This window comes from Erithacus rubecula (assembly GCF_903797595.1).
Source record: "Erithacus rubecula genome assembly, chromosome: 21".
Taxonomy (NCBI): domain Eukaryota; kingdom Metazoa; phylum Chordata; class Aves; order Passeriformes; family Muscicapidae; genus Erithacus; species Erithacus rubecula.
The window spans coordinates 3,804,047-3,826,669 of NC_136673.1; the positions used below are offsets into that span (position 1 = coordinate 3,804,047).

Sequence of the window (22,623 nt, forward strand, 5' to 3'; positions counted from 1 at the left end):
TGCCAGCAGCAGGGCAGTGGATGGTGCAGTTCAGGTTCAGGGAGCTGAGTCTGAGCATGCTGGGGTGGTGACAGACGCCAGCCTGCCTCGCTGTCCCCAGGGAGGACGAGCAGTGAGGGGTCAGAGCACGGCCCCAGGTGCTCAGTGATGCCTCTCCTGGCCTTCCCTAGCTCAGAAGAGCCAGTGGGAATAAAGCTGGAATAAAGCTGCTCTTCTGGCTGGAGCGTGGGATGCACAAATTCCCCATCTGTGAGTCTGGCACAGGTGAGGTGTACCTGTCCCTGCAGCACAGCCCACCAGGTGGGAGCAGGGCTGGGGCTTGGGCTGGGACAGGAGCTGAGCAGGAGGAAGAGCTGCTCTGCCAAGCAGTTTCTCTGTTGCCCACTGGGATTTCTCCGTGGATCAGTTGCCAGAGCCTCTCATTTCTGGGATTCTCCTTTTACACAATTCAGCTGAACGTGTCATTCTGGCTGGTTGTTGTGGGTGGAAAGTTGTACTGCCTGCCCTTGGATGTGTTTTTGAAAGGTGAGCAGAGCCAGAGCTTTGCTCTGTTCTGTATCCACCCAGGTGGTGGATGTATGTTTTCAATTTAAAATGAAATCTCACTATTTAGTTTCATTTTTCTGGCAGATGAGAAGGAACGGCTTGATTTCAGAAATGAGTTTCCCTTATCTTCAGGGGCTACACCTATTCCCACCTTTCCCTGCAAATTTTTGTGGTTCCATAACCTTTCCCCTCTTTTCCACCAGTGGTTTTCCTTTCCCTGGCTGTTCTGCAGACAAGCCAAGCAAGCAGGGATGGAAATTACAATAACGGAGCACCTGGGAGGCTTGAACTCGCCACACACTGATTGCTAAGCAACAGGGAGAAATGTTTTTCCTGTTTTTCTTTTGCTTGCAAGCACCTTAGGTGGTATTTGTTAAAAGAGCTGACTGAAACATTCTGGCAGAAAGGTGATAGGGAGATAAAAGCTGCCTTTAAAGACAAACAGCTCAAGAAATAATAGTCCTTAGCAGAGGGGCTCTGGTGTGTCTGCAGCGTGTCAGGCTGCAGCAGCTTAATGCCTGCTGAACCCTGCACTTCAGGGAGAGCCTGGCTGGCCTGGAGAGCCACGTGGAGAAAGGGAAAATGCTGCCACCAGGAGCTGCAGCTTCCTCCTGGTGTGGGGATGGTCCCCAACAAAACTCACTGAGTGTCTTGTGATCCTCCTGAAACAGCTTTGGGCCCTGCATCCCCCTGCCAGCAGTGCCCTGCAGAACCCTCTGAGGTCTCTTGGTGCTTTTCACACCTTGGCCTTGCTGTCTTCAGCTCTTTGGGCACGTTTTGATATTCACGGTTGTATCTTGTCACTTCATTTTCTGAGTATTTTCTTCTTTGCTGTGAAGTGCATGCCCAAAGTGTGCTGTGGTCACTTCCTTCTGAGAAAGTGGCTTGATCTGCCCTCACCTCACATGTTGGCTTTGTTCTGATGAGCTTTTAGAGGGCAGGAAGTTTGGAAAAGAGAGCTTTGTATTGTTGCTTGCTGTCCTAATGGAAGCTCCTCAAACCCTTGATAAATTTCCTGGAGAAGAGAAGGTTCTGGGGCAGTCTTGTCATAAAGTGACTTCAAGAGAGCTGGAGAGGGACTTTGGACAAGGGTCTGGAGTGACAGGACAAGAGGCAATGGCTTCAAAATGAAGGAGAAGTGATTTAGATTAGATATGTGGAAGAAATGTTCCCTGTGAGGGTGGGGAGGCCCTGGCACAGGGTGCCCAGAGAAGCTGTAGCTGCCCCTGGATCCCCTAGAAGTGCTCCAGGCCAGGCTGGATGGGGCTTGGAGCACCCAGGGACTGTGGAAACTGTCCCTGCCCATGGAACGAGATGATCTTTAGGGTCCCTTCCAACCCAAACCTGATGGAATCTAAAAAACCAAACCCCCCAAAAAAATCTGTGACTCTGCTACAGCCATGGGGATGGTGTGAGGAGTAGGATGGAGGAGAAATATTCCTGCAAGCTCTTGAGTCTCCAAGGCTTGTGGAATAATTGCTGAGCTTCAGGAGCCGGCAGCCTCGGCAGGAGATGCCGTAGCCCAGCTGTGCACAGGGGCTGCAGGAAATGAAACACAGAATAACTGGATGGAGACTTTTAGATCCTGATTGCCCAGGGATTTGCTGTGCTTCCTCTGCTGGGAGCTGACAGTAATTAGGGGCTTGCCTGGCTGTGTTAATGGCTGGTGTGGAGGAGAGCTGTGCTCCTGAATTAACCCGGCTCTGCATCGGTGGCTGCCCGTGGGGGGCTGTGGGGAGCAGGGGGTGCTGCAGCTGGGGAAGGGCTGTCCCTGCCAGAAGGGACACAAAGGGCAGGAGAGCCCGAGCCTGCCTTCCTCCCTGCCAGCACAAAGAGTTCACAGTGCGTGATCTGTCAAAAAAGCCCTGAGAAACACCCAAAACCTGGAGGCAGAATGATCCAACTGCCCTGGATCTGAAATACACGGCAGAGAATCTCCTAAAATCCATGCCTGCTGTAAGCTGTGGCAAAGGGTGGGTGGCTCTCATCTAAAATCTGGTTAAATCAGGGCACTGATCACGCTGGGAGTGAGAATTGGGTCTGTGAGGGTCTGAGATCTGTTGGTGCCCAGATTTGGGGGGACCCAATCTCACATCTCTGTACAGATTGTATGAATGGAGCAGTGACATCATTTTCCCTTCTTGCACAAGCTTTTCCCCTCATCCTGAAGTGGAAGAGATAGTCCTGGTTGTTTACTGTTGGATTATTGTTATTATTTCTTATAAAATAACCTTCCAGCTGAACCTGGGTGGTGAAAACAAAACTCTTTTCCAATTAAAATTGGAATGCCCAAAAAGTTTTGCTCTAACACATAATGCCTAACCTTCTAGCTAGCAATTCTAGTAACTAGGTAGCACTTTTCCTCCAAAATGCCTTAAAAGCAGCAAGAAAAAGGGTTTCCCCAGCTGCACAATGGAAGGAAGTGCTGAGGGCTCCATGTCAGAGCCTGACACGGACACGCCTGGTGAGCTGGTGCCAGAGCTTGGGACAGAGGCCAGATCATGTTGCAACTCCCACATAAAGCAGCCCAGTTCCCCTCAGAGGCTGCTGCTTTGGGTCCTGGGTCTCTGGATGGTCCAGCAGTGAAAGCTGGAGGTGTGTGATGCTGCAGAGGGGCTCATCTGGAGGTGGTGAGGGTGATTCCTGCCTTGGGGCTGAGATCAGCTCTTTGCAGCTCTTGGCATCGCTCCTGCTGTGGTTTCACTGAGGCTCAAAGAGAATACGGGTTTGTCAGGGTGGTGGCAGTGCCCTGGGGGTGGTGGCAGTGCCCTGGGGGTGGTGGCAGTGCCCTGGGGTGGTGGCAGTGCCCTGGGGGTGGTGGCAGTGCCCTGGGGGTGTTTGCAGGCAGCTGATGCCTGGCAGGAGCAGCTCCTGTGGAAGTGTTTGTGAGCCATGCTTTGGGGATGGGCAGCTTAATGGTGAAAAAAAGCCCCACAGCAACACTGAGCACAGGAACTGGGTCACTGTGAGTTCTGCCCTGTAGGAAATATGCTGGAGAGCCCCAGTAGGCAGCAGAGCAGGGAGATGAAAGCAAAGGAGGGCTGGAGGATGTAGCTGAGAGAATGCTCAGACACCATGTGCTGGGCAGAGACAACTCAGGGTCCAGGCTGAGCCCAGTTATTAACTAAGGTCTGAATCTGCAGGTCCTGACTATAACAGATTGACCCAAATTGATTCCCAAACCAGAAAACTGGCTTAAAATTTCCAAAAGCTTCTCTGTGTTACCTTCTCCATGTTATTGACCACGCAGGAAAGGCTGGGGACTGTGGCAGAGAAGAGCTGCTCTGGTATTGGTTTGTATTTATCCAGCCAAGAGCTGATTTCAGAGTGGTGGAAAGACAAAAATTGATGGATTTCCCACAGCACCCGATTCCTGGGCTTGCCAGAGTCGATGGGACATTTACAGATGACATCAAAAAGCTCAGTGTGTTGTGAAAAGTTTCTTGCTGAGTTTGCCAAGTGCAAATTGACAGTGTATTTTTTTAATGAGTCACTCTAGCATTGATCGTTTTCTTAAATCCCTGAAGTCACTGTGCATGTCAATTAATGACATTTTGCAACCATTCAAGGGTGCCAGAGGGAAACCTGAGGGTGTGATCCTGCCTGTTCCCTTTCAGCTGTGTGCTTAGAGGCAAATAAGAAGCCCTGAAAAGTTATTTGTTTTGAATCTCATGATTTTCAAGAGCCTTGCCCCTGACGGCTGAGTGTTTGGGGTGAGCTACGCAGAGCAAACATCCTGAACTTGGGCTCCTGACCCTGCTTTGAGTGTTTTGCTTTTCAGACCCAGAAGGTTCCCAAGAGAGGAGAAAGGAAACTGACTGGCTATTTTTAAACCCCTGCAGTTGCCTTCCTGCCTTATATTATTTATTATCCATTATCAGAAGTGTTTTTCCCCTGAAACCATCTTTAGTGGTCAACCGAGGGATGGTGAAAATTGCCCATCAAACAGAGCTGCATCTTTCTGCAGAGGTCAGACGAAGCTGGAGGCTCTGGGAGGGCTTTGCCAGCTGAAAATGAGTGGTGCTGTTGTTTGTTGTGTGCATTCGAGTGGTGCCAAGCGATTCCAGGGGTGGGCTGTGATTACTCTGTCCTAAGATTCAAACATGAAGCAAAGCAGAGTCTCCCTCCCAAACATTTCACAGCCCAGAGAGGCAACACTGATTTCTGCTGGAAAACAGGGTCCCTGCCTCTGATTTTAGCATGTCCAGAGTAAAGTGGTGCACGGCACTGAGTTTCACAGCACATCTTGCAGTGCCACGTGGTTCCTGCATGACGTGTCAGTGGGGCTGGGACACCTCTGCAGGGAGCAGCATCACATCCTCCTGCACTGGAGAGAGCTCCAGTGACCCACCTGGCGCTGCAGGGTGACCTGGGCAGGGATCAGGGCTGGATCTCTGTGCCTGGGCAGCCTTAAAACGTGTATTGCCCCCAAAGATGTGGGCCTGCCATGGGCAGTGCAGTGCAGGGCTGGGTCCCCTTTCCCAGGGTGTCCAGGAAGTCCCCTTTGACCTCTTTGGCTCCATAAAAAGCAGGACAATAGTTCACGTTGTCCTGGCTCATCCTTCTGCCTGGTAAACTTTCCAGTTTGAAGCCTATCACAGGCTGGCAGCTTTGTTAATCCCTTCCTGCCCGGGCAGGAGCTGCTGGTGCCCTGGGCAGAGCTGGACATGTGAGCCTTGGCTCCATGTCCTCACTGGAAATAAAGCTGGAAGGCCCTGGGAGGCTGATGTTATTTCAGCTGCAGAGGGAGCTGAGGCATGAAAGTCCAGGTTTTGGTGGTGTCAGCAGCAGCTGCCCGGGCCCTGTGATGCAGTTTCTCAGCAGTGTGTGAGGAGGGAAGGGGAAGAGCAGGGGAGGGCTGGAGCACGCTGTGCTCAGCGCAGGGGGCTGATGGATGACAAACAGGTTTGCCCGTTTCTCTCTGCCTCTGAAAACAAAATTGTGATGCAGGGGTTCTCTATAGTGGGATCTGCAGCCCTGCTGTCCCTCAGGCTCCTTTTGCTTTCTCAGAGTCCCTGCTGGGCTGAGAGCAGGTGTCCTAGTCCCTGATCCCCCCTTTGCCTGTGCATGGGGGGTTTGGCACTGACTCATCGTGGGGTCACATCACTTCATCAGGGCACACTGCCTGCTGTCCCCGCGGGGCTGTGACCGTGGCATAACGCCCAGCTGTGGCCAGCGAGGGGCTGGGCAGTGCCCTGAGCGCTGCTGCTGGGGACTGAGATAATACTGGGATGGAAACACGTGTTGATGATACTCAGGCGCTCGCAGTTAGCACTTTTTCTCTGGCTAGTGGTGTGTGAAGCCCAGGTGCTTCAGGAGCACCTGGTGGCACAGAGAGCCTCTCCCAGAGCCGTTGTCACCTGTGTGACTTTGCTCCCTCCCATCAACACCCCGGTCACACCCAGCTGCGCCTCCGCCGCCCCCGCCCGCCCCATCCCGCAGCCCCCCGAGCATCCTCCTGCAGCTCGCCGCCCCTTTTTGTGGCCTCGGGGCTTTTCACGCCTCCCGTGTCCCCGTCCCCCCTCCCCGAGGGGGCTGAGCCGAGCCGGGCCGGCCCCCGGGGGCGGGCGGAGGCTGCGGGAGGAAATCCAGCGCCTGCTTTACAGCCGAGCCGGCTCCGTCCCGGCCCCGCCGTGACATCAGGCCGCTCTTTCTGCGCGGGGGCGGCTGCGGCTGCCGGCGCCTGCCCCGCTGCTGCGGGCACCGCTCCCCCCGAGCATCGCCATCGCCATCGCCATCGCGTCGCCCCCACGTCCCCGCTGCGGCTCCCCGGGCAGCCGGGGGGGCTGGCGGGGCCGGCGGCGGGATTTGGGGCCGGGGATGCGGCGGCCCCGCCGATGGTGAGCCGCCGCCGGAGCCCGCCGCACCATGTCCCCGCCGGCCCCGAGAGGATGTTCGAGGGCTGCCGGCGGGCGAGGAGCCTCTGGGGCGGCGTCAGGCTGGAGGTGGCCGGAGAGAGCAGCCCCGTGGTGCTGCACAGCTTCACGCAGCTCGACCCCGACCTGCCGCCGCTGGAGGTGAGTGCGGGGAGGGGGATGCTCGGCGGGGTTTTGGGGGTGCGCGCCCCTCGCTGCTTTGGGGGATCCGCCTCGCTGGCAGCGTGGCCCGCAGTTTGCGGGCACCCACGGAGTGTTTCTCGGAATTCTGTTACGTAGAATCGCCGAGTGGTTTGGGTTCGAGGGGACCGTAAAAATTATCTTTCCCCACCCCCTGCTGTGGGGAGGGACGCCTTTCACTGTCCCGTGTTTCTCCAAGCACCGTCCAACCTGGCCTGGATCGCTTCCAGGGATGGGGCAGCCACGGCTTCTCTGGGCTCTCTGAGGGTGCCCAGCCACCCTCACAGAGAGGAATTTCTTCCTGGTATCTAATCTAAATCTGCCCTCCTTCAGCTTAAACCGTTCCCCCTTGCCTTATCACTCCATGTCCTTGCAAAAGTCTCTCCAGCCTTCTTGTAGGCCCCTTTAGGTACTTTAGGTGTTTCATTTTATTGAATAAATGGGTGCCCTTGCTTGGCATTTTTTTTTTTCTGTGAGTCCCTGTGCCCCTGGACTGGCAGGCAGCTGCCAGGCTCTGTAGGAAGAAACCAGATGCTCCCTTCTGAGCACCCAGGGAAAGGGGCAGATTGTTAAAAACTCTGGGCTTTTAATATTTCATTTGAGACTTTGGCTGCAGGAGGCAGGAATCTGCTCAGATCTGAGCTGCTTGTAAAGGCTCCAGGCTTGTCCAAACCACAAAAGTGTCCTCTGGGAAGGTTACGGGCATTGGGAAGACTTTCCTGGAGGATGCAAAAATATTTGTGCTTCTTTAGAATCGAGCTCGGATGGTTCAAAGTCAGGCTGGTCCCAGCGAGGCCCGAGTGCTTTGTTGATGGCAGTTGCATGTGGAGGCACCCGAAATAATCTGAGTCAGAGCTGGGCTTTTTATCTTAGTAATGGATGATCGTCATCGGTGTGGCGGGAGTGTCGCCGATTGGGAGCAAACGGTGTGGCAGGAGAGCTCAGCGGGAGGAAGATTTTGCTGTTCAGAACTCGCAGCCCTGGCGGTTCAGGGGTTAATACCAGCCAGGGTCAGCAAGTCTGGCTTTGCCGGGATTTAGAGCCAGCTGCAGATGTGCTGCTCTGGATGCTTCCCGCTGGAAAGGGGGCGGTGGAGGGGGGAATCACCACTAAAGCCTCTTTAGTTGCTGTGCAGATATCCGCTGAGGGCAGCCAGTGTTTTGGGGAGGGCAAGGGCTCCTTTTCTCAGTGCCAAACAACCAAACCCCACAACCTGTGATGGAAAGTCTTGCTCAGCCACGGCCAGGAAGGGATGAGCTCAGGCTGCGGCTGTTTCGTTCACCCCTGGCCTGGTGGCAGCGGCTCATCAGCTCTGCAGAGAGTTCATGCGAGCTCCATCCAGCTCGTTTTCCCCCCTCTCCCCTCCTTGCTCGTCTCTCCTGGGGGTGGGCGTACTGACATGCTTTGGAGCCATCATCTGGTTCGTGTTATGCCTGGCAGGAAGTCCAGCCTCGCCGCTCCGGGAGGCGCAGGGGCCGCGCTTTTGGCAGGGAGAGCGAGAGCAGGGGGAGGAGAGGAGGGAAAAGAGGGGCTGATGCTGCAGGCTGCTGCTCTCATCCCGGGGAGAGCCTGCCTGGCACAAGGTACCCCGGCTGGAGGAGCCTCCGGAGCTCAGGAGGGAATTTGGAGCATCTTGGGCGATGTGGATGAGAGGGGAAGGTGATGGGCTGAGGGAGGCTTTGCTTGGCCCCCAGTGAGCAAAGCCCTGCTCAGCTGAGCGTGGCAGGGGCACAGCTGCCAGCCAGACTCCTCCCGAGCTCTTTGCCCACGTTTCTGCTCTGGGTTTGTGCTGGGGAATGGTCAGAGCACAGCCCCAGCATCCGCTCGCTCCAGCTTCCCTCCCCGTCCTGAACAGAGAAATTCCTTCTTTTTTTATCTATTTACAAGTGATGGTGAGAAAATGGGCATCCCAGAGGGGTGCACGGTGACCCACGGCCTCCTGATCAGCTTTGGGATGCACAGGGTGTTTATTGCATGACCGGGAAAAGGAAAAAATGTGTCACTGTTGTGACAACTGTGGTGGCCTGGTGGGGTTGCAGCCCTCAGGCAGAGTTGTAGATGCACGCAGAGAGGAGAAGGCAGATTATTTGAATTAGAATCCCCAGGGACCAGCAGTGTTTTGCTGCCAGTGACAATCCCCAGGACACGGTGGGATCTTTGTCACCTCCACCAAAGGGAGCTGTACTGGGTTTTGGCAGAGCTGTGGCAGAATTTGCAGAGCTGTGGCAGCTGGTGGGTGGACAGTCTGGTCCCACAGGGAATGGAGGATCCCTGGAAAGCTGCTGCAGGGAGTGTGGCTCGCTCTGGTCCTCGCTGAGCCCCCGGGGATGGCAGCAGGGAAGATTTTGCCTGTATCCCACAGCAACAGTATCGATCACCAGGCGTCACTCCGAGCCCTCCTGCGTGAGCCAAGTGTTCTCACCGTGATTTTAACCACAGGGGATGGAAAATTTAAACCGGCTGTCTCAAGAGGGGGATTGACCGAGCAGCTTCGCAGACCTTCTGCTTTGACCTTTTCAGTTCCAATCCATTCCATATTCAGCAGTGAGTGTCAGTCCTTCCAGTCCAGCAGGAGCCACAGAGTGAGTTTGGTGGCCCTGGAATGGCCTGAAACACCACTGCAGATGGCACAGACTGAAACTTTCATGAAGCTGATGTTGCTGAACCTCTGATGAGGCTGGGCTGATTCTTTCTTATAAAAAAAAGCCCATGTCCTTGCAATTCTGGCTGTGTTTGTTTTCTGAACAATTAGGAGATTTTTCAGTTTCTAAATGAATCCTTGAAAACTTGAATTGCTCAGCCCAGATGCCTTGTAGGTCAGTGCTTGTTCTTTACAGCTGATAGGCAAAGATATCTCTTAAAAGCCATTTTCTTTTCACTTCCTATGGTGCCTTTGGAATAAGATCCTTTTCTCTCAGCCTGTTCTCCTCCCCCAGGCACAACCTGATATGTCCCTTGCAATTTGCCAGATGAACATCATCTGTTGGTATTTCTTGGATACCTTCTGGCTCCCTTCCAGAGAGGTTTGGAGCCTGTGGTGAGGCCTGGAGCAGGCTGGGATGCTTATTGTTGGTGGCTGATGCAGGGTGGGAATAACAGAAGTAGGATGGATTTTTTTTATTATTATTTGATATGATTAGAGAGAAGTTGAAGAGAAGCTTCCAAATGTGTTTGTGTAATAATTGTTTTACTCAGAGGCTGCTATGCCATGTTTCCATAAGGGTGAGGATCCCCACACTGGGGTCTCACTGAGGTTTTAGTGGATTTAGTACCAGACTGGCAGCCCTGGAAACTGAAATCTGTGTTTGTTCACAGGCTGAACAGGCAAAACAACCCCCAGGCCACCCCTGTGCTTCAGCATCCCTCAGCTTCAGCCCCTTGTCCCAGATCACACTATTGCTCCACTGCAGCCTCTTTTTTTTTGGTGTGGTTTTTTTGTTTTTGTTGGGTTTTTTTTGTTTTTTTTTGTTTTGTTTTGTTTTGTTTTGTTTTGTTTTTTTCTGGCCCTCAGGGTGGCATCACCAGGCAGGGGCAAGAAAATGAAATCTTGGAGTATTTCCCCACTTCCCTGTGCCTGACTTTGGGGTGTGATAAGCAAAAGGATCACCAGGCCAGCTGTGCCTGCAGGGATGGGTCTCATTTCACTGGCACCCTCCATTGTTTGGGATTTGGGGGGCTGTGGCCACCCCACACTTTGGAGACCAGACCATGACCTGTTTTTAGGGCCCCCTGAGCTTTTCTGGCCAGCAGCTCCTCCATCTCCCTTCCCAGCTCTCTAACCACTGTGTCCCTCAGGGGGAGTGCAATTGAAGGGAGAAAGAGCTTATTCAGGTCACTCCAGACCAGATTTAAGGGCTGGGTATGCCCTGTTCACACTTTCTCTAACACTTATCTCCAGAGCTGCCTAATGACCAGCTTTCAAACGGACATACTCCTTTTATTTAAATATATCCTTGCAGCAGGGCTGTCTCAGTTCTCAAATATTTCTTCATCTCCCACGGACTCAGCAAGAGGGGGGAAAAAAATGTGGTTGCTAAGGAGCAGGATTTGGATACAAAGCTGGCTGAGCTGCTGGCGGGGGGCCCCGGGGGGCTCCAGCTCAGCTCATGGCGAGGCAGAGTTTGTGCATTGCTTTGGTGGGATGGCACCTGCAGGCTCTGGGTGAGGAGGTTTGGGGTTTGAAATCTTCCTTTGGCCTTGGGGAGAAAGAGTTGGGTTGTGGGACTACTCCTTTTCCAGGTTAAATGTGTTCATCTTGTGCTGTTTGTGTGGGTTAGATCCCACAGCAGCATCTGTGGCTGGCCCCAAATGTGTGTGTGTTGTTCCAGGGTCTGTGGGACCTTTGTTTTGCAGAGAGAAGCATCTGTGGGCTGAAAGGTGATGCTGGCAGTGGGGTTTAGTGCCCAGGAAGAAGCATCACCCTGAAACTGTGTGGCAGGCTGTGGCTGGAGCATTCCTGGGGACACCAGCAGCAGGGGAAGGACTGGGAGGTTTGGATACTCCAGTTATCTGTGGTCTCATTGCCCAGGTGGGGACTCACCTGCATGTCACAGCAGTCCCAGTAACGATGCATTTGGACTTTGCTCCCGAGTCATTAGGGAAAGGGAGTGCTGGGCTCGGGCACAGAGCACTAATCCCAGTAATCCCAGTAATCCCAGTGCCCCTCGGGCTGGCAGGTTGGCCTGAAGGGAGTCACGGGGAGGGGGTGGGAGCAGGACAGAGCTTCAAGGGCTGCTCTGAGCACTCGGGTTTGCAAAAGGGTGTTTGTGGATGGGCCTTTTTCTCCCTTTTCCCCTGGGAACAGCTCTGGGAACGGCTCTGCCAGCGGTGCCGGGAAAGTCCTTTCCCAATTCTCAGCATGTTCAGCGTGGGCTGTGCTGAGCAAACCCTGGTGCAGCAAAGTGTTGACTCTGCAGCACCTCCATCCCTGTCACCTGGCTTTGGTTTGTTTTTGTGATGTTATGCAAATCGCCTCTTTGGTTTTCGGTTACATTCCCGGGCTCTGCTGGCGCGGGTTCTTGTAGGGCAGCACTTTTACATTAGATAACACCGAGTTCCCTCCACCTGAGGGTCAGGAGTTATGTGACAGCTGAATGCCAGCGGAGGTGAAGCACACACAGAGGCTCCTGGCGTGGCTCTGCAGCAGTTTGTTTTCATTTCACTGCTGGTATTTGGGTGAGCTCTGCTGTCACAAACGTGCTGGGACGGGAAAGGGCGGCTTCCCCCACACGTGGGGCCGGTGGGAGCAGCTCCCTGGGGAGCCCCGGGCTCAGCAGGGGCAGGATGGGGATGGCTCTGGCTGCCAGGCACCAGCCGAGTCCTCGGAGCTGATGGGAGGGAAAAAAAGTTGGTCTAACTTGCAAACAGAGCAGATTGGAGAGGAAACTCATCGGAGGCAACTTCATCTGGAATGCTGAGGCATTATTTTTAGAGTGGCTTTGCTTTCTGCTAACCACACTGCAGCAGCTGAACTGAGGGCTTGTGTGGAAACCTGCTTTGCAAAGGGCTCCCTACCCGTCCTACCAGAACTTCTTTTCATGTGATGGAGAAAAACCACACAGCCTTTCCTCACTCTTTGCAGCGGTTGGGTCTCCATGGAGACTCTAAAGCTGAGAGCCTGCCCCAGGCTCCTGCTCCAGCCCCTGTGTGTTTGTGAAATTATGTGTTTGCTTTGGGTTCACCTCCAGGAGTTGGAACTGACTTCAGGAAGCCAGGGTGTAGCCAAGCTGGGCAAAGCACCGTGCCTGGGACTGGCAGGGGCAAAGCTCAGCTTTGGGGGGAGGTCAGTATGGATGCTGAAGCACCACCCTTGTGACTGGGGGTTCAGGACCTCACCTTCCAGTTTAGGCTGAAACTCTGGGGATTTTGGTCAGACACCTGTCTCCAAGGCTCAGTTAGTGGCCTGGCAAGGTCTGGAGCAGCAGCAGAGCTGGGGGATGTGAGCTGGGGCTGATGCTGTCACCCCCAACCCTCCTGTGCTGCGACCCCAACAGTCACTGCAGGCCATCCAGGGCTAGGCCAACTCTCAGGCTGGTTTATCATCTTAAAGCAGCCCAGCTTTCCTCCAGATCTGTTTGCTTTTGGCTCTGTTTTGAATGGCTAGCTGGTCCCAGCTGCAGTTTGCTGAGCAGGAGCCCCGTGCTGAGCCGTGCTTGGCGGTGTCCCTTGCTGGTGACAGTCACTGGCATTACTGGATTTCTGGACAATGTGGTTTACTCGATTCAGTCCCAGTTGCAACAGTGAGAACTGGCACGAAGACAGGACAGGCTTGGCTGGTTCTTCCCTGGCAGTGCTGGGGTGACTCAGAGTGGAGCTATGCATCACCCCAGTGTCACAACAAGCACTTATTCCCTGAGGGGCTTCTTGGGGGGTTATCCCACAAACTCCATCTTTTCCAGTCCTCATTCCCATGGATTTTGGTGTGTTCCTCAGCAAAAGTCAGCTCTGGGAGCATCTGTTTGAGGCTTAACCTGTTTTAATGCAGGGAACATCAAAGGAAAGGAGTCAGAGAAGGAAGGTGGGCACTTCTGCCATCTTCACATTGATGCTGCTCCATGGTCACTGTGCACTTCTGCTTTTTGGGTATCCCAGGGTGTGTACCCCAAAATAATTTTATTAAATGGAAGGGTGAGCTGGCTGCTAATCCCAGGGGATGAACAGGGCAGGAACAGATGAGTCTGGGTGGGAACCTGCCTGTACCAGCTCCCCAAGGTGCTGTGGCCAGGAGGAACAGGCACCTGGGTGGTGTTTGAGCTGCTCCAACGTGGTCCATGGCCAAACCCACACATCCAGTGCAGGGCTGAGGGTCTGGGGAGGGAATTCATCCCACTGCCTGGGCACCCACATTCCTTGTGGGGCAGATCTGGCACACCCAGCACTCAGGATGCTAAACCTCACTGCTGAGGCTCCCGGTGCTGGATTTTTATCCTTTTCCAGTTGTTTTCACCCCGAAGGTGCCAGTTAATCATAAAATCTAATTTGCCTCAGTGTGGAAATCACCTGGAGCTGGCAGAGCATCCCGACTGCACCCCCCAGGTGTCAGCTTGTTGACACCTGCTCGTGTAGCACCTCCTGCCTCGCTGACACCTATTTAAGTAATACTCCCAAGGTGAGATTTTGTTGATTACAAAGCAGAAGAGGCTCCTGCCTCTTCCACCTTCCCGCGGGGAGGGGAACGAGTAGCGGGACACTGTGCAAGGGGAGAATGTCAGCGGGGCCAAGGGGATGGGCTGAAATCCACAGCTGGGCTGTGCTGGGACACACTGGGGCTGCGGGTGTCAGGAGGAGGCTGGGACGAGCACAAGGCAGCAGCAAATGGAGGAGCCGAGCGTCATCCCGGCCGGGGAGGGAGCTGGGCACGGCCGCACAACAAAGGCGCGCATTTATTCCCGCGGCCCTTTCACCATCTCTGCCTCCCCGCGCTGGATTGTTCCTGCATTTTCTCTGCTTCAGCTGTTTACTGGGTCACCCGGGTGCAGACACGCACGCAGAGCGAGCCATCAGCCTGTCCCTGCGAGCCCCTCGGCGGCCCCAGCAGCACAGTGCTGCCATTGACTGGCAGAGCCAGCCTGGGTTGGGGACATCCCAGCACACAGCCTGTGCCCGCGGCATGGGGACGCCAAAGCTTTGCCCATGTTGGGTCACAGCAGGTTTGGTGCAGGGAATGTCAGCTGATGTAAGGCAGAGTAAACACATGGGTGGACACGTTTATTTCGCTGGGGTTTATTTCGGTGCAGCTTATCTATGCTAAGGATGTGTCTCAGCTACATTGAAATTAACCTTGTTGGAATGGAAGCGGAGGGGGAAGGTGCAGTTTGTGTCAGCCAGAGTGTGGCCAGGCGAGGCTGTGGGTTTTGGACAGCCCCCAGCCTGGCCAGTCAAATATGTGCATCTTCAAAATTTGTGGGTTTGTTGTCTTTTCTCCTCTGCAAGCTGCAACACATGAGTTACTGCACAGATATTTACACTTACATCTTAACCAGGCTGCTTGGGAATACTGTGTGGTGGAACTCTTTGGAAATGTCAGTGTAGGACCAGTGGGATAGTTCAGCATGGCATGGGACTGAAAATCTCCTCCTGGGGCTGGGCTGGTATTTTACACCTTACAATTGTGATCTTTCCTTTGACTTTCCTGCATATCCCACCTTGCTCAGGCTGCAGGTCTGTGCCCAGGTGACATGGATATGCCAGGGCAAGAGGCAGGTTTGGCAAAAGGAGATGATTTTATTGCAGCTGATATTTCTTAAAACAATTTTTTTGGTGTCTGGGCAGGTGCATGGGCTGAGAGCTGGAGAGTATTCAAGGTTTTGAATCTCTGGGAATGTAAAGACTTTGGTGAGATGAAGTCACTTGCAGGTGCTGATCTGTTCAAAGGACAAGCTCTGCCCTGGATCTGCCACAGGGAACAAGTCTGTGTGTCCTGGTGAGCATGTGTGAGGCCAGGACTGACATTTTAGGTGTGACAATTCCAATCAGTTTCAAGGAACATCAGCTCTGAGTGCCAGCCTCACCTCCATCCCTTTCCCAATACACCTGGCAGCTCTTGGTGCTGCAGAAATAACACATTTGGTGCAGCAGAGCCCTGCTTCAGAGTGGAATCAATAGAGTAGCATTAGGTTGGGCAGGCTGGAACTCTTCAGGACACCCCTCATGTTTTAATTCACGTTTGAACAAGGCACTGGGGAACTGTCATGTTGCATGTGACTTCCAGGTGCTACTGTACACCCAGAAAAAAAAAAAAATCAATTTTTGAGCTTGTTTCAGTTACTTGGGTTTTTTTACAGATATTTCTGTTCCATCTTGGTAAAACACAAACCTTTTCTTCTGAGCAGAAATGACTTGAGATGAGACAATCAATCTTTATTTAACCTTGCAGAGCAGTACCTGTATTAATTTTTCATGCACCGTTTTTCACCAGCCGTGTCGTTCTGGTTTCACTTCCAGCAATGCCCCGGGGGTGTGGGTGAGTTGGAGGCAGAGCAGTTGCTCTGTGAGTCCCTCTGCTCTGAGCCTGCTCCTGTGCAGGCGTTGGCTCAGGGCAGGGATGCTGCAGGGCCATCACAAGCTCAGGGCTGTGGAGCAAGAGCCAGATCTGCTGTGTTGGCAGGATCTTTTTTTTTTTTTTTTTTTTTTTGCCATCGACTTAGAGAGGAAGCAAAACCTGCTGCACTCAGTTTTCTTCGAATAGCTTGTGAGGGGAGCCCATCCCAGCACGTCCTCTGGGAGGGGACACGAGGGTGTCCTGCTCTGCTGGTGTTTCTGTATGGGGTGCACAACTCCTGGCTGTAGGAAACACAGGGTTTGCAGTTCATCAGTCATCCCTGCTGTGGCTGCAGTTTGCTTTTCCCTGGGGAATGCCTCTGTCAGGCTGATCCCCCAGCATCTACATTCTCCCACCTCAGGGGTCTGATCCTGCACCATGAAGGCTGAGGATGGAGTGGACATGCAGAGGTTTGATTTCCAAACCACAAAAAGAGTGAAAAAGTCTCTCCATGTGAGAAGGCTTTTAGTTTTCTCTAAAAGCAAACCAGGAGCAAATGGGGAAGAATCCTGTGTATCTGCTCTGTCTCATTCCTGAACTCAAGCACTGAGCCCCTAATCCTTGCTCCAGCCACTGACTCACTGTGTGTGAGTCACAAGATGCCTCTGGTAACTGTTCTGCCAGCTTTGCTTCTCCCCAGGCTGCCAGGGTGGAGAAGGCTGCCTTTGGATACCCTCTGCAGCCCCTCTGGCTCACAGACACAGCATCTGAGCTGCTGAGGACCCACAGAGCCCGAGGGAGGAGCTGTAAGATGCCCACAAGAGGCAGATATGGGGTGGTGTGGCCTCTCTGCCCCATCCTGCACTGGCCCCAGGGCTGTTCCCCTGGGGCACAGCTTTCAGTGCCAAAACACCTGGAGCAGAATGTCAGGAGAGCCCAGCAAGTGATGGGGAGAGAACAGGCCCTCAGCTGTTGCACTGGCCTGGTGTCCTGGCAAAACCACCCCTTTTTCATGGTGGGTTTAAGTTTAGCTTCTGGCCCTTTTTCTGTTCTTTTCCTGTTTCCCCTTTGGTTGCTGTGTTTTAATGGGCTGCTGGAATCAGTCCTGGTTTGAGGCAGCTCAGAGCAGGCAGGAAGGAAGGCAGAGAGTGTTGAAAACCCAAAGGAACTCTGTCTTTCTGCTGAACATCTCTGCATGGGGAGCAGTGGCTGGGGACTGAGCTCCATCAGCAGTGCCAGGAGCACTCAGGGGGAAAGGAGACAGTGGGAGATCAACTTGCCCAGTTGGAAAGAACCCCAGTGCCACCATGGCCATGGCTGGGGTGATGTTTGGAGCAGAAGTGCTCCTGCCCCCAGTGGGGCTGCTGCTGTTCCAAAGGCCATGCTGTGAGTCAGCAGCGTGGGCACCTTTCCTTCCCCTGGAACAGGGGATGTTTGTCACTCTGGGTAGTCCTTGTGGCCTTCCTGAGCACAGCCAGGGGAAGGAAACTGTGAGTGCCAGCAGTGGAAGATCCCTTGAGGCAGAGCTGTGGGGGAACAGCCACTGCAGGGTTTTTTGCCTGGAGGTCCCCATGGGGAAGAGTGTTGTGCTGTGTGTGCTTATTTTGGACGTGTAGGACAGAGGGTTCTTCTGCTTTTGCGGTCTTTATCTTCACTTCACAGAACTGAGCTTGTTTTCCTTTCACTACCCGGGGGTGGCTTTTTTCCTATTTCCTTTTACATAATGTCATACGCTCAGGTTTGCATAAGAGGACCCAAAGTTGCTGTTGTTCCTTGCAGGGGTTCAGGGTTTGCTCCTGAGGGTGAAATGAAAGTGACCTGGGGTTGGTGTCGCCACGGGGGACACGGGCTGTGCTGGAGCTGGTTCCTTTCATTTCTGGAAAGGCCCATTTCCCCTTGCTAGTGGAAAGGATTATTCTGAGAAGGGGCTGGGGATTGTAAATGCCAAACTCCCTCTTGCTGTTTCTGGCTTTTCCCCCTTTCATCAAGTTCTTTTGAGTTGTGCAAGCACGGAGCTTCAATGGGAAACCTCAGGTGACGTCTCCGAGGCTCAGCTCTGCCTTTTTTTGTCTTGTTAGCCAGTGGGACTGTTAATTCCCAACAGGCACACATTCCTGGCTTCCCATGGGCAGGGTAAGTGTCTGCTCCTCTCTTGTGGCTGGTAGCAGCAGCCCCTTTGAAATCACGGTGCAGAGATGCTCCCAGTGCTGCTCTGTACCTGTCTATAGAACAGGCATTTTGTGTAACTTGACTGAAAAGGGAACAGAATAACATTAATATCTTGATTGTTAAACCAGCTGTGATCCAGAGAGCATCAGCAAAAGCACTTTAAGCAGTTGTGCCTCTTCCACGTGTGCTGAAATTAATACCTTTTTCCACTAGCAGTTCATTATTTTTGTGCCTTTGGAGGCCAGTGCTAACCCGGGGCACATGGGACCAGAGCTCTTAAGACCTGGTAATTGTTGGGTAATTGTCTGTGTGTAAGTGTGGGGATGCTGCCATGCTCACACTTAATCCTGCACTTTGCTCTTGTCTTACTAAAACCACCTTTGTGACTGAGCTCAAACACTTTCCAAAATGCAGAGCCCATGCCAATGTTTTGCTTTGCTGTTTGACTTTTGCATTTTCCCCTCCTTTCATCTGTGGGGAAGAGCTGAAGGCAGAGTCCTGCTGCTGCTCTCTGCCTGCCTCTCAGGTCCCTCACACCCTTCCTCCAGGCTCAGGAGCCTTGGCTGCATCTGGGAGCTCCTTATTAATCCTCTGTGTGGAGAGGTGGGGTTTGACACCACACCGAGTACAAGAACATTCACCAGAGCAGAAGAGTTTATTGCACGGAGCAGGAATTCCTCCCTGGTGTAGTCACAAAAGCTTTGAACCATCAGTGGGAGCTGCAGGGCTGGCTGCAATTGGAAGAGGCAGTCCCCAGGCCCAGGGCAGCCATCTGGTGCAGACCTCCCGTTTCATATTTCAGGGGATGAACTCCTGCAGAGTTCACTCACGGCTGCTTCTGCAAAAGCCTCTGCTCTGCACAACTGGGGAGAGTTAAACATGTGGTTTTTCCTTGTGTCCTTCCAGCCAGAGGCCTTTCTCTTGATGTTTGGAGAGAACCAAACTGAGCTGGAGAAATCAAACCAAACCTTCATGTTTCTCTGTCTTCCCTTTTCTTGGTGACCATTTTGAAATGTGTTAGATCTCACTTTTTGGGCTGCTGATCCCACCTGTATGAGTTTGGTGGAAGGCACAGATGCCATAACCATCAAATATTGTTGCAGATGTTTAAAAATCAATCCTGGGCCTGTTGGATTCATCCCTTGTGCCAACAGAAGGGGCTGTTCACCTGTTCCACCCTCAGGCTGAGGTGGAGGAAGATTTGTGTGCTGGCTGAGCCTGACTCATGTTCCCTTCTTGTGAGAGGCAGAAAATTCCAGCAGATGTGCAGGGCAGGCAGTGGGGAACAGTGACTGTTGCAATATTTACCAGCACTCATCTCTGCAGAGACCATTTTGAAGGCATTCAGCTTTGGCTGACTTGCTGGAAATCCTGGTGTGAGTGCAGGATTCTGAGTGGATGGCACAAACATAACCCACAGGTCAAGGATTTGAGTTTCTCCCTGCCCTGCTCCCACCTCATCTGCCAGGGCAGGACTGTGTGCTTGGTGCAGGTGTTGGAATGAGGCTCCTCTGGCTCTGTCCTGCTGCTGCTTTTTTGCTGGGTTGGTTTTTAAGCAGCGTGTGTGGAATGCACAATCAGCATCTCGGAGGAAAGAGGAAGCTCACACAGAATATAAATAGCCAAATTTTAGAATGTCCCAGTGTAGCAGCTCTCCTGGCTCTTGGCAGGAGCCTGCAGACCGCTGCCTTCGTGTGTGGTTTGCAAAGGGGGAACTTTGGGGATATCACACCAGTCAGCAAGGCAAAAAATGAATGAATCTGACAGTCTGGGATATGGGAAGGAAATGAAATTTGCTTTCATGCACATCAGAATGGAGTGCATCCCCTGCACGTGACATGCAGAGTGAAAACCCTGCACAGTTGTGGCAATACTTTCCACTGGAGTTGCACAGCAGCTGCCAATGATTCATGGGTTGATCCTGAGGTGGTTTTTTCCTCCCATATGATTTAATTTATGAATTTAATTGCATGTCAGCAAGCATCTGACTTTTCTTGATATTTTTGTCTGGGGTTTACAAGTGCCCAGCCAAATCTCTTTGCTGAGTTAGATTGTTCAGGGCTCTGGTCCTGCTGGACCCAGAGCTTTCCTCTCAGCTAAAATGAGAGGTACACAGAGGCTGATGTGCAGGTTGGGTGATGAAGACTGGGAAAGAGCCAAATTGGGACAAATTGGGAAGTTTTTCCTTTTTTTTTTTTTTTTTTTTTTTTTTTTTTTTTTTTTTTTTTTTTTGTTGGAAGAAAGGCTACTTGGCCAGCTTGGTAAGGTGCTGTCAGTGTAGCTGGTTGATCCAGGGTGGACACAAAGCTTTAGCTGTGCTGGCAGCTCTCTCCCAAGGTTGTGTCAGTTCCCAAGGCAGTGTACTTGTGCACAAATTTGTGCCATAATTTTTCCCAGAGCACAGAACAAGAGAGGGACAGACACAGGTGCCAGGGAGGATGTTTGGTGTCTGCTGCCTCATGCAGGTGCTCTGGGGTTGGTCTGGAAGCCAGTGAACCCTGGGAAAGGCTCCTGATGTTCACAGCAGAGCCTCACAGCTCCTTCAGCTTCAGCAAACCAAACCTCTCCAATAGTCTGGCATGAAGTGAGAAAAGCAGGTTCAGCAGAAAGTGAAAAAGTCAGTAACCCTGCCCAGGGGGATTCTCTGCCCTCATTCATTACAGCCATGAATGAGAGGCTTTCTCCAGCTTGCCCTCAGTCTCTGAGCTGGCTGTGCTTCCCTGCCTTGATTCCTAGTGATGAACGAGCTTGAGCAGGGTGTGATAACAGAGCAGTGCCCACTGCTGTGGTGCTGCTGATAAAGGAGGGTGGTTAAAGGGTCACTCAGGGTCCTGTGCTCCTGTTCTGCTCCTGTCTCCTGAGGGGTGCAGCCTCTTCTGAGCCTGGGGCCCTGGCTGTGGCTGTCCCCATGTTCACAGGGGCAGTTTGGAGGAGAATTTTTTGCAGGGAGCAGCATCACTTCTGTGCCTCCATCCTAAGCCCTTTCCTGGCAGTTTTTTCCTCAGTGAGTGCTGTGTTGTTGTCATGCTCAGGGCTCTTTGAGGAGCAGTTGCAAGGAAATCTGTGGGCTGCCTCTGGCAGGAGAGGTTTGTCCCCACAGCCCTGTGTCCCAGTGATGGTCACCTCCCCCTCCAGCCAGCTTACTGCTTTTGGGCATTTTCTCCTTCTGCTGAGCTGTGGGTTTTGGTGTGTGCTCATCCATGTCCTGCCATTTGGTGAGGGGGATGGAGGGCGGGGGAGATCCCTGCAGTGTTTGAAAGGATCTGGATAAATCTTCTTAAGGGAGGCACTGACTCAGCAGAGTGTGGTTAGGGAGGAGGAGGAGGGAACCAAATTGTCCTTGTGGGGCTGGAGCTGCTGCTGAGTCTATGCTGGGAGAGGTGTGTGCCCTGAGAAGCATCACCCCTTTCCTCACCAGATTCTTGGTCTCTCCATCCTCCAGAGCAGAAATAGGAACCTCATAGCTGGGTGTCTGTCACCCAGAGGTGCCTGAACCCTGTGTCCAGACTGGTCCTGGCTGTGCCTTATCCCACCTCTGGGATTTCCCTCAGCTTTGAGCTTTGGATTTCTGCCTTGTGCTGTGGCCAGCATTGCCAGAGCTGGGGGGTAGCTTGGTTTGACAGTGATTATTTATTAGGGAAATATACTGGGGGGCTTGGTTCCTGCAGAACCAAGAACCTCATCACTGAGGCTCTGCTCAGACCAGGAGCCAATGTCACCTCCTGGGAAAGGCAGAGGAGGGGATCAGCCAGGGCTGGGCACTGGGCTGTGCTGTCACTGTCCCTTTCCCTGCCTTGTGAGGGGTGCCACCTTGCATTGGCACAGCCTGGCTTTGCTGAAAGGCTGAGACATGGAGCCAGGGGATGTGGGACAGACCAAGAGCAGCTTCCCAAAGTCCTGGCTCCACTGTGGGCAGGCTCAGCTGGCCAGACATACTGGCATCACCTGGTTTGCATTTCTGAGCAGGTGAGGGAGACTCACTGCCAGCCAGCTGCTGCCTTTGGCCTGCTGGGATCCCTCCTAGGAGCCACAAAAGCATCTCTGCCACACTTTGCTGTCCTTATCTCACAGTGTATCTTGTCTTTCCATGCAGAGCTCCACACAGGAGATTGGAGAGGAGCTGGAGGATGGTGTGATCTACAGCATATCCCTCCGGAAAGTGCAGCTCCATCACACAGCCAACAAAGGGCAGCGCTGGCTGGGGGTAAGCTGGGGAATCCTCCTGGGAGGATTCAGATGTTTCCCTGCCATGGGAATCATGGATGGATTTGGGAGCAGGCAGTGGGAGCACCTTGCTGCCTTCTGCTGCATGGGAAGGGGCACAGGTGAAACAATCTGCAGCCTCATTTTGAAAAACTCCAATTTGTATCTAGAGATTTTGGCAAGTCTGAGGCTTTTCCTGGGGTTTCCCAAGTGCTCAGGCCTCCTCAGCTGCAGAGTTTTTGGTCTTTGCTGTCTGAGGAGACTCAGCTTTCCTTTCCCAGTTAGGAGAGCCTCAGGCACTGTGGGGATCCCAGTATAGACCTGAACTTCTGAGGCTGCTGGGAATATTTTGCACTTGATGGTGTCTGTCTTCACCCAGCCCACTGACTTCTGCTCCTGTCCTGGCAGTTTGAGAACGAGTCAGCCTTAAACCTCTACGAGACGTGTAAGGTGCGGACGATAAAAGCCGGGACCTTGGAGAAGCTGGTGGAGTACCTGGTGTCAGCCTTCAAGGGCAATGATTCCACCTATGTCACCATCTTCTTGTGCACTTACCGGGCCTTTGCCACCACCAAGCAAGTGCTGGACCTGCTGCTCAACAGGTGAGGCTGCCCTGAGCCCCAGAACACAGATTGGGGTGGCCAGAAAAGCCCCAGCATCTTTTGCTGC

At 53.1% G+C, this 22,623-nt stretch overlaps 1 protein-coding gene across 9 annotated transcripts in view; it reads left to right on the forward strand.

The window, feature by feature from the left end:
• RALGDS (ral guanine nucleotide dissociation stimulator) overlaps positions 1-22,623 on the forward strand; it is a 55,805-nt gene that overhangs the window by 25,909 nt on the left and 7,273 nt on the right. For 6 of the 9 annotated variants that reach the window (XM_079324598.1, XM_079324599.1, XM_079324601.1 and 3 more), the window contains exons 2-3: positions 21,845-21,955; positions 22,363-22,556. In XM_079324598.1, the coding sequence (XP_079180724.1) occupies positions 21,845-21,955; positions 22,363-22,556 (305 nt within the window). Of the gene's footprint in view, positions 1-6,125; positions 6,564-21,844; positions 21,956-22,362; positions 22,557-22,623 lie in introns of those variants that run through there. The other 3 variants (XM_079324593.1, XM_079324594.1, XM_079324596.1) reach the window with 2 other exon arrangements.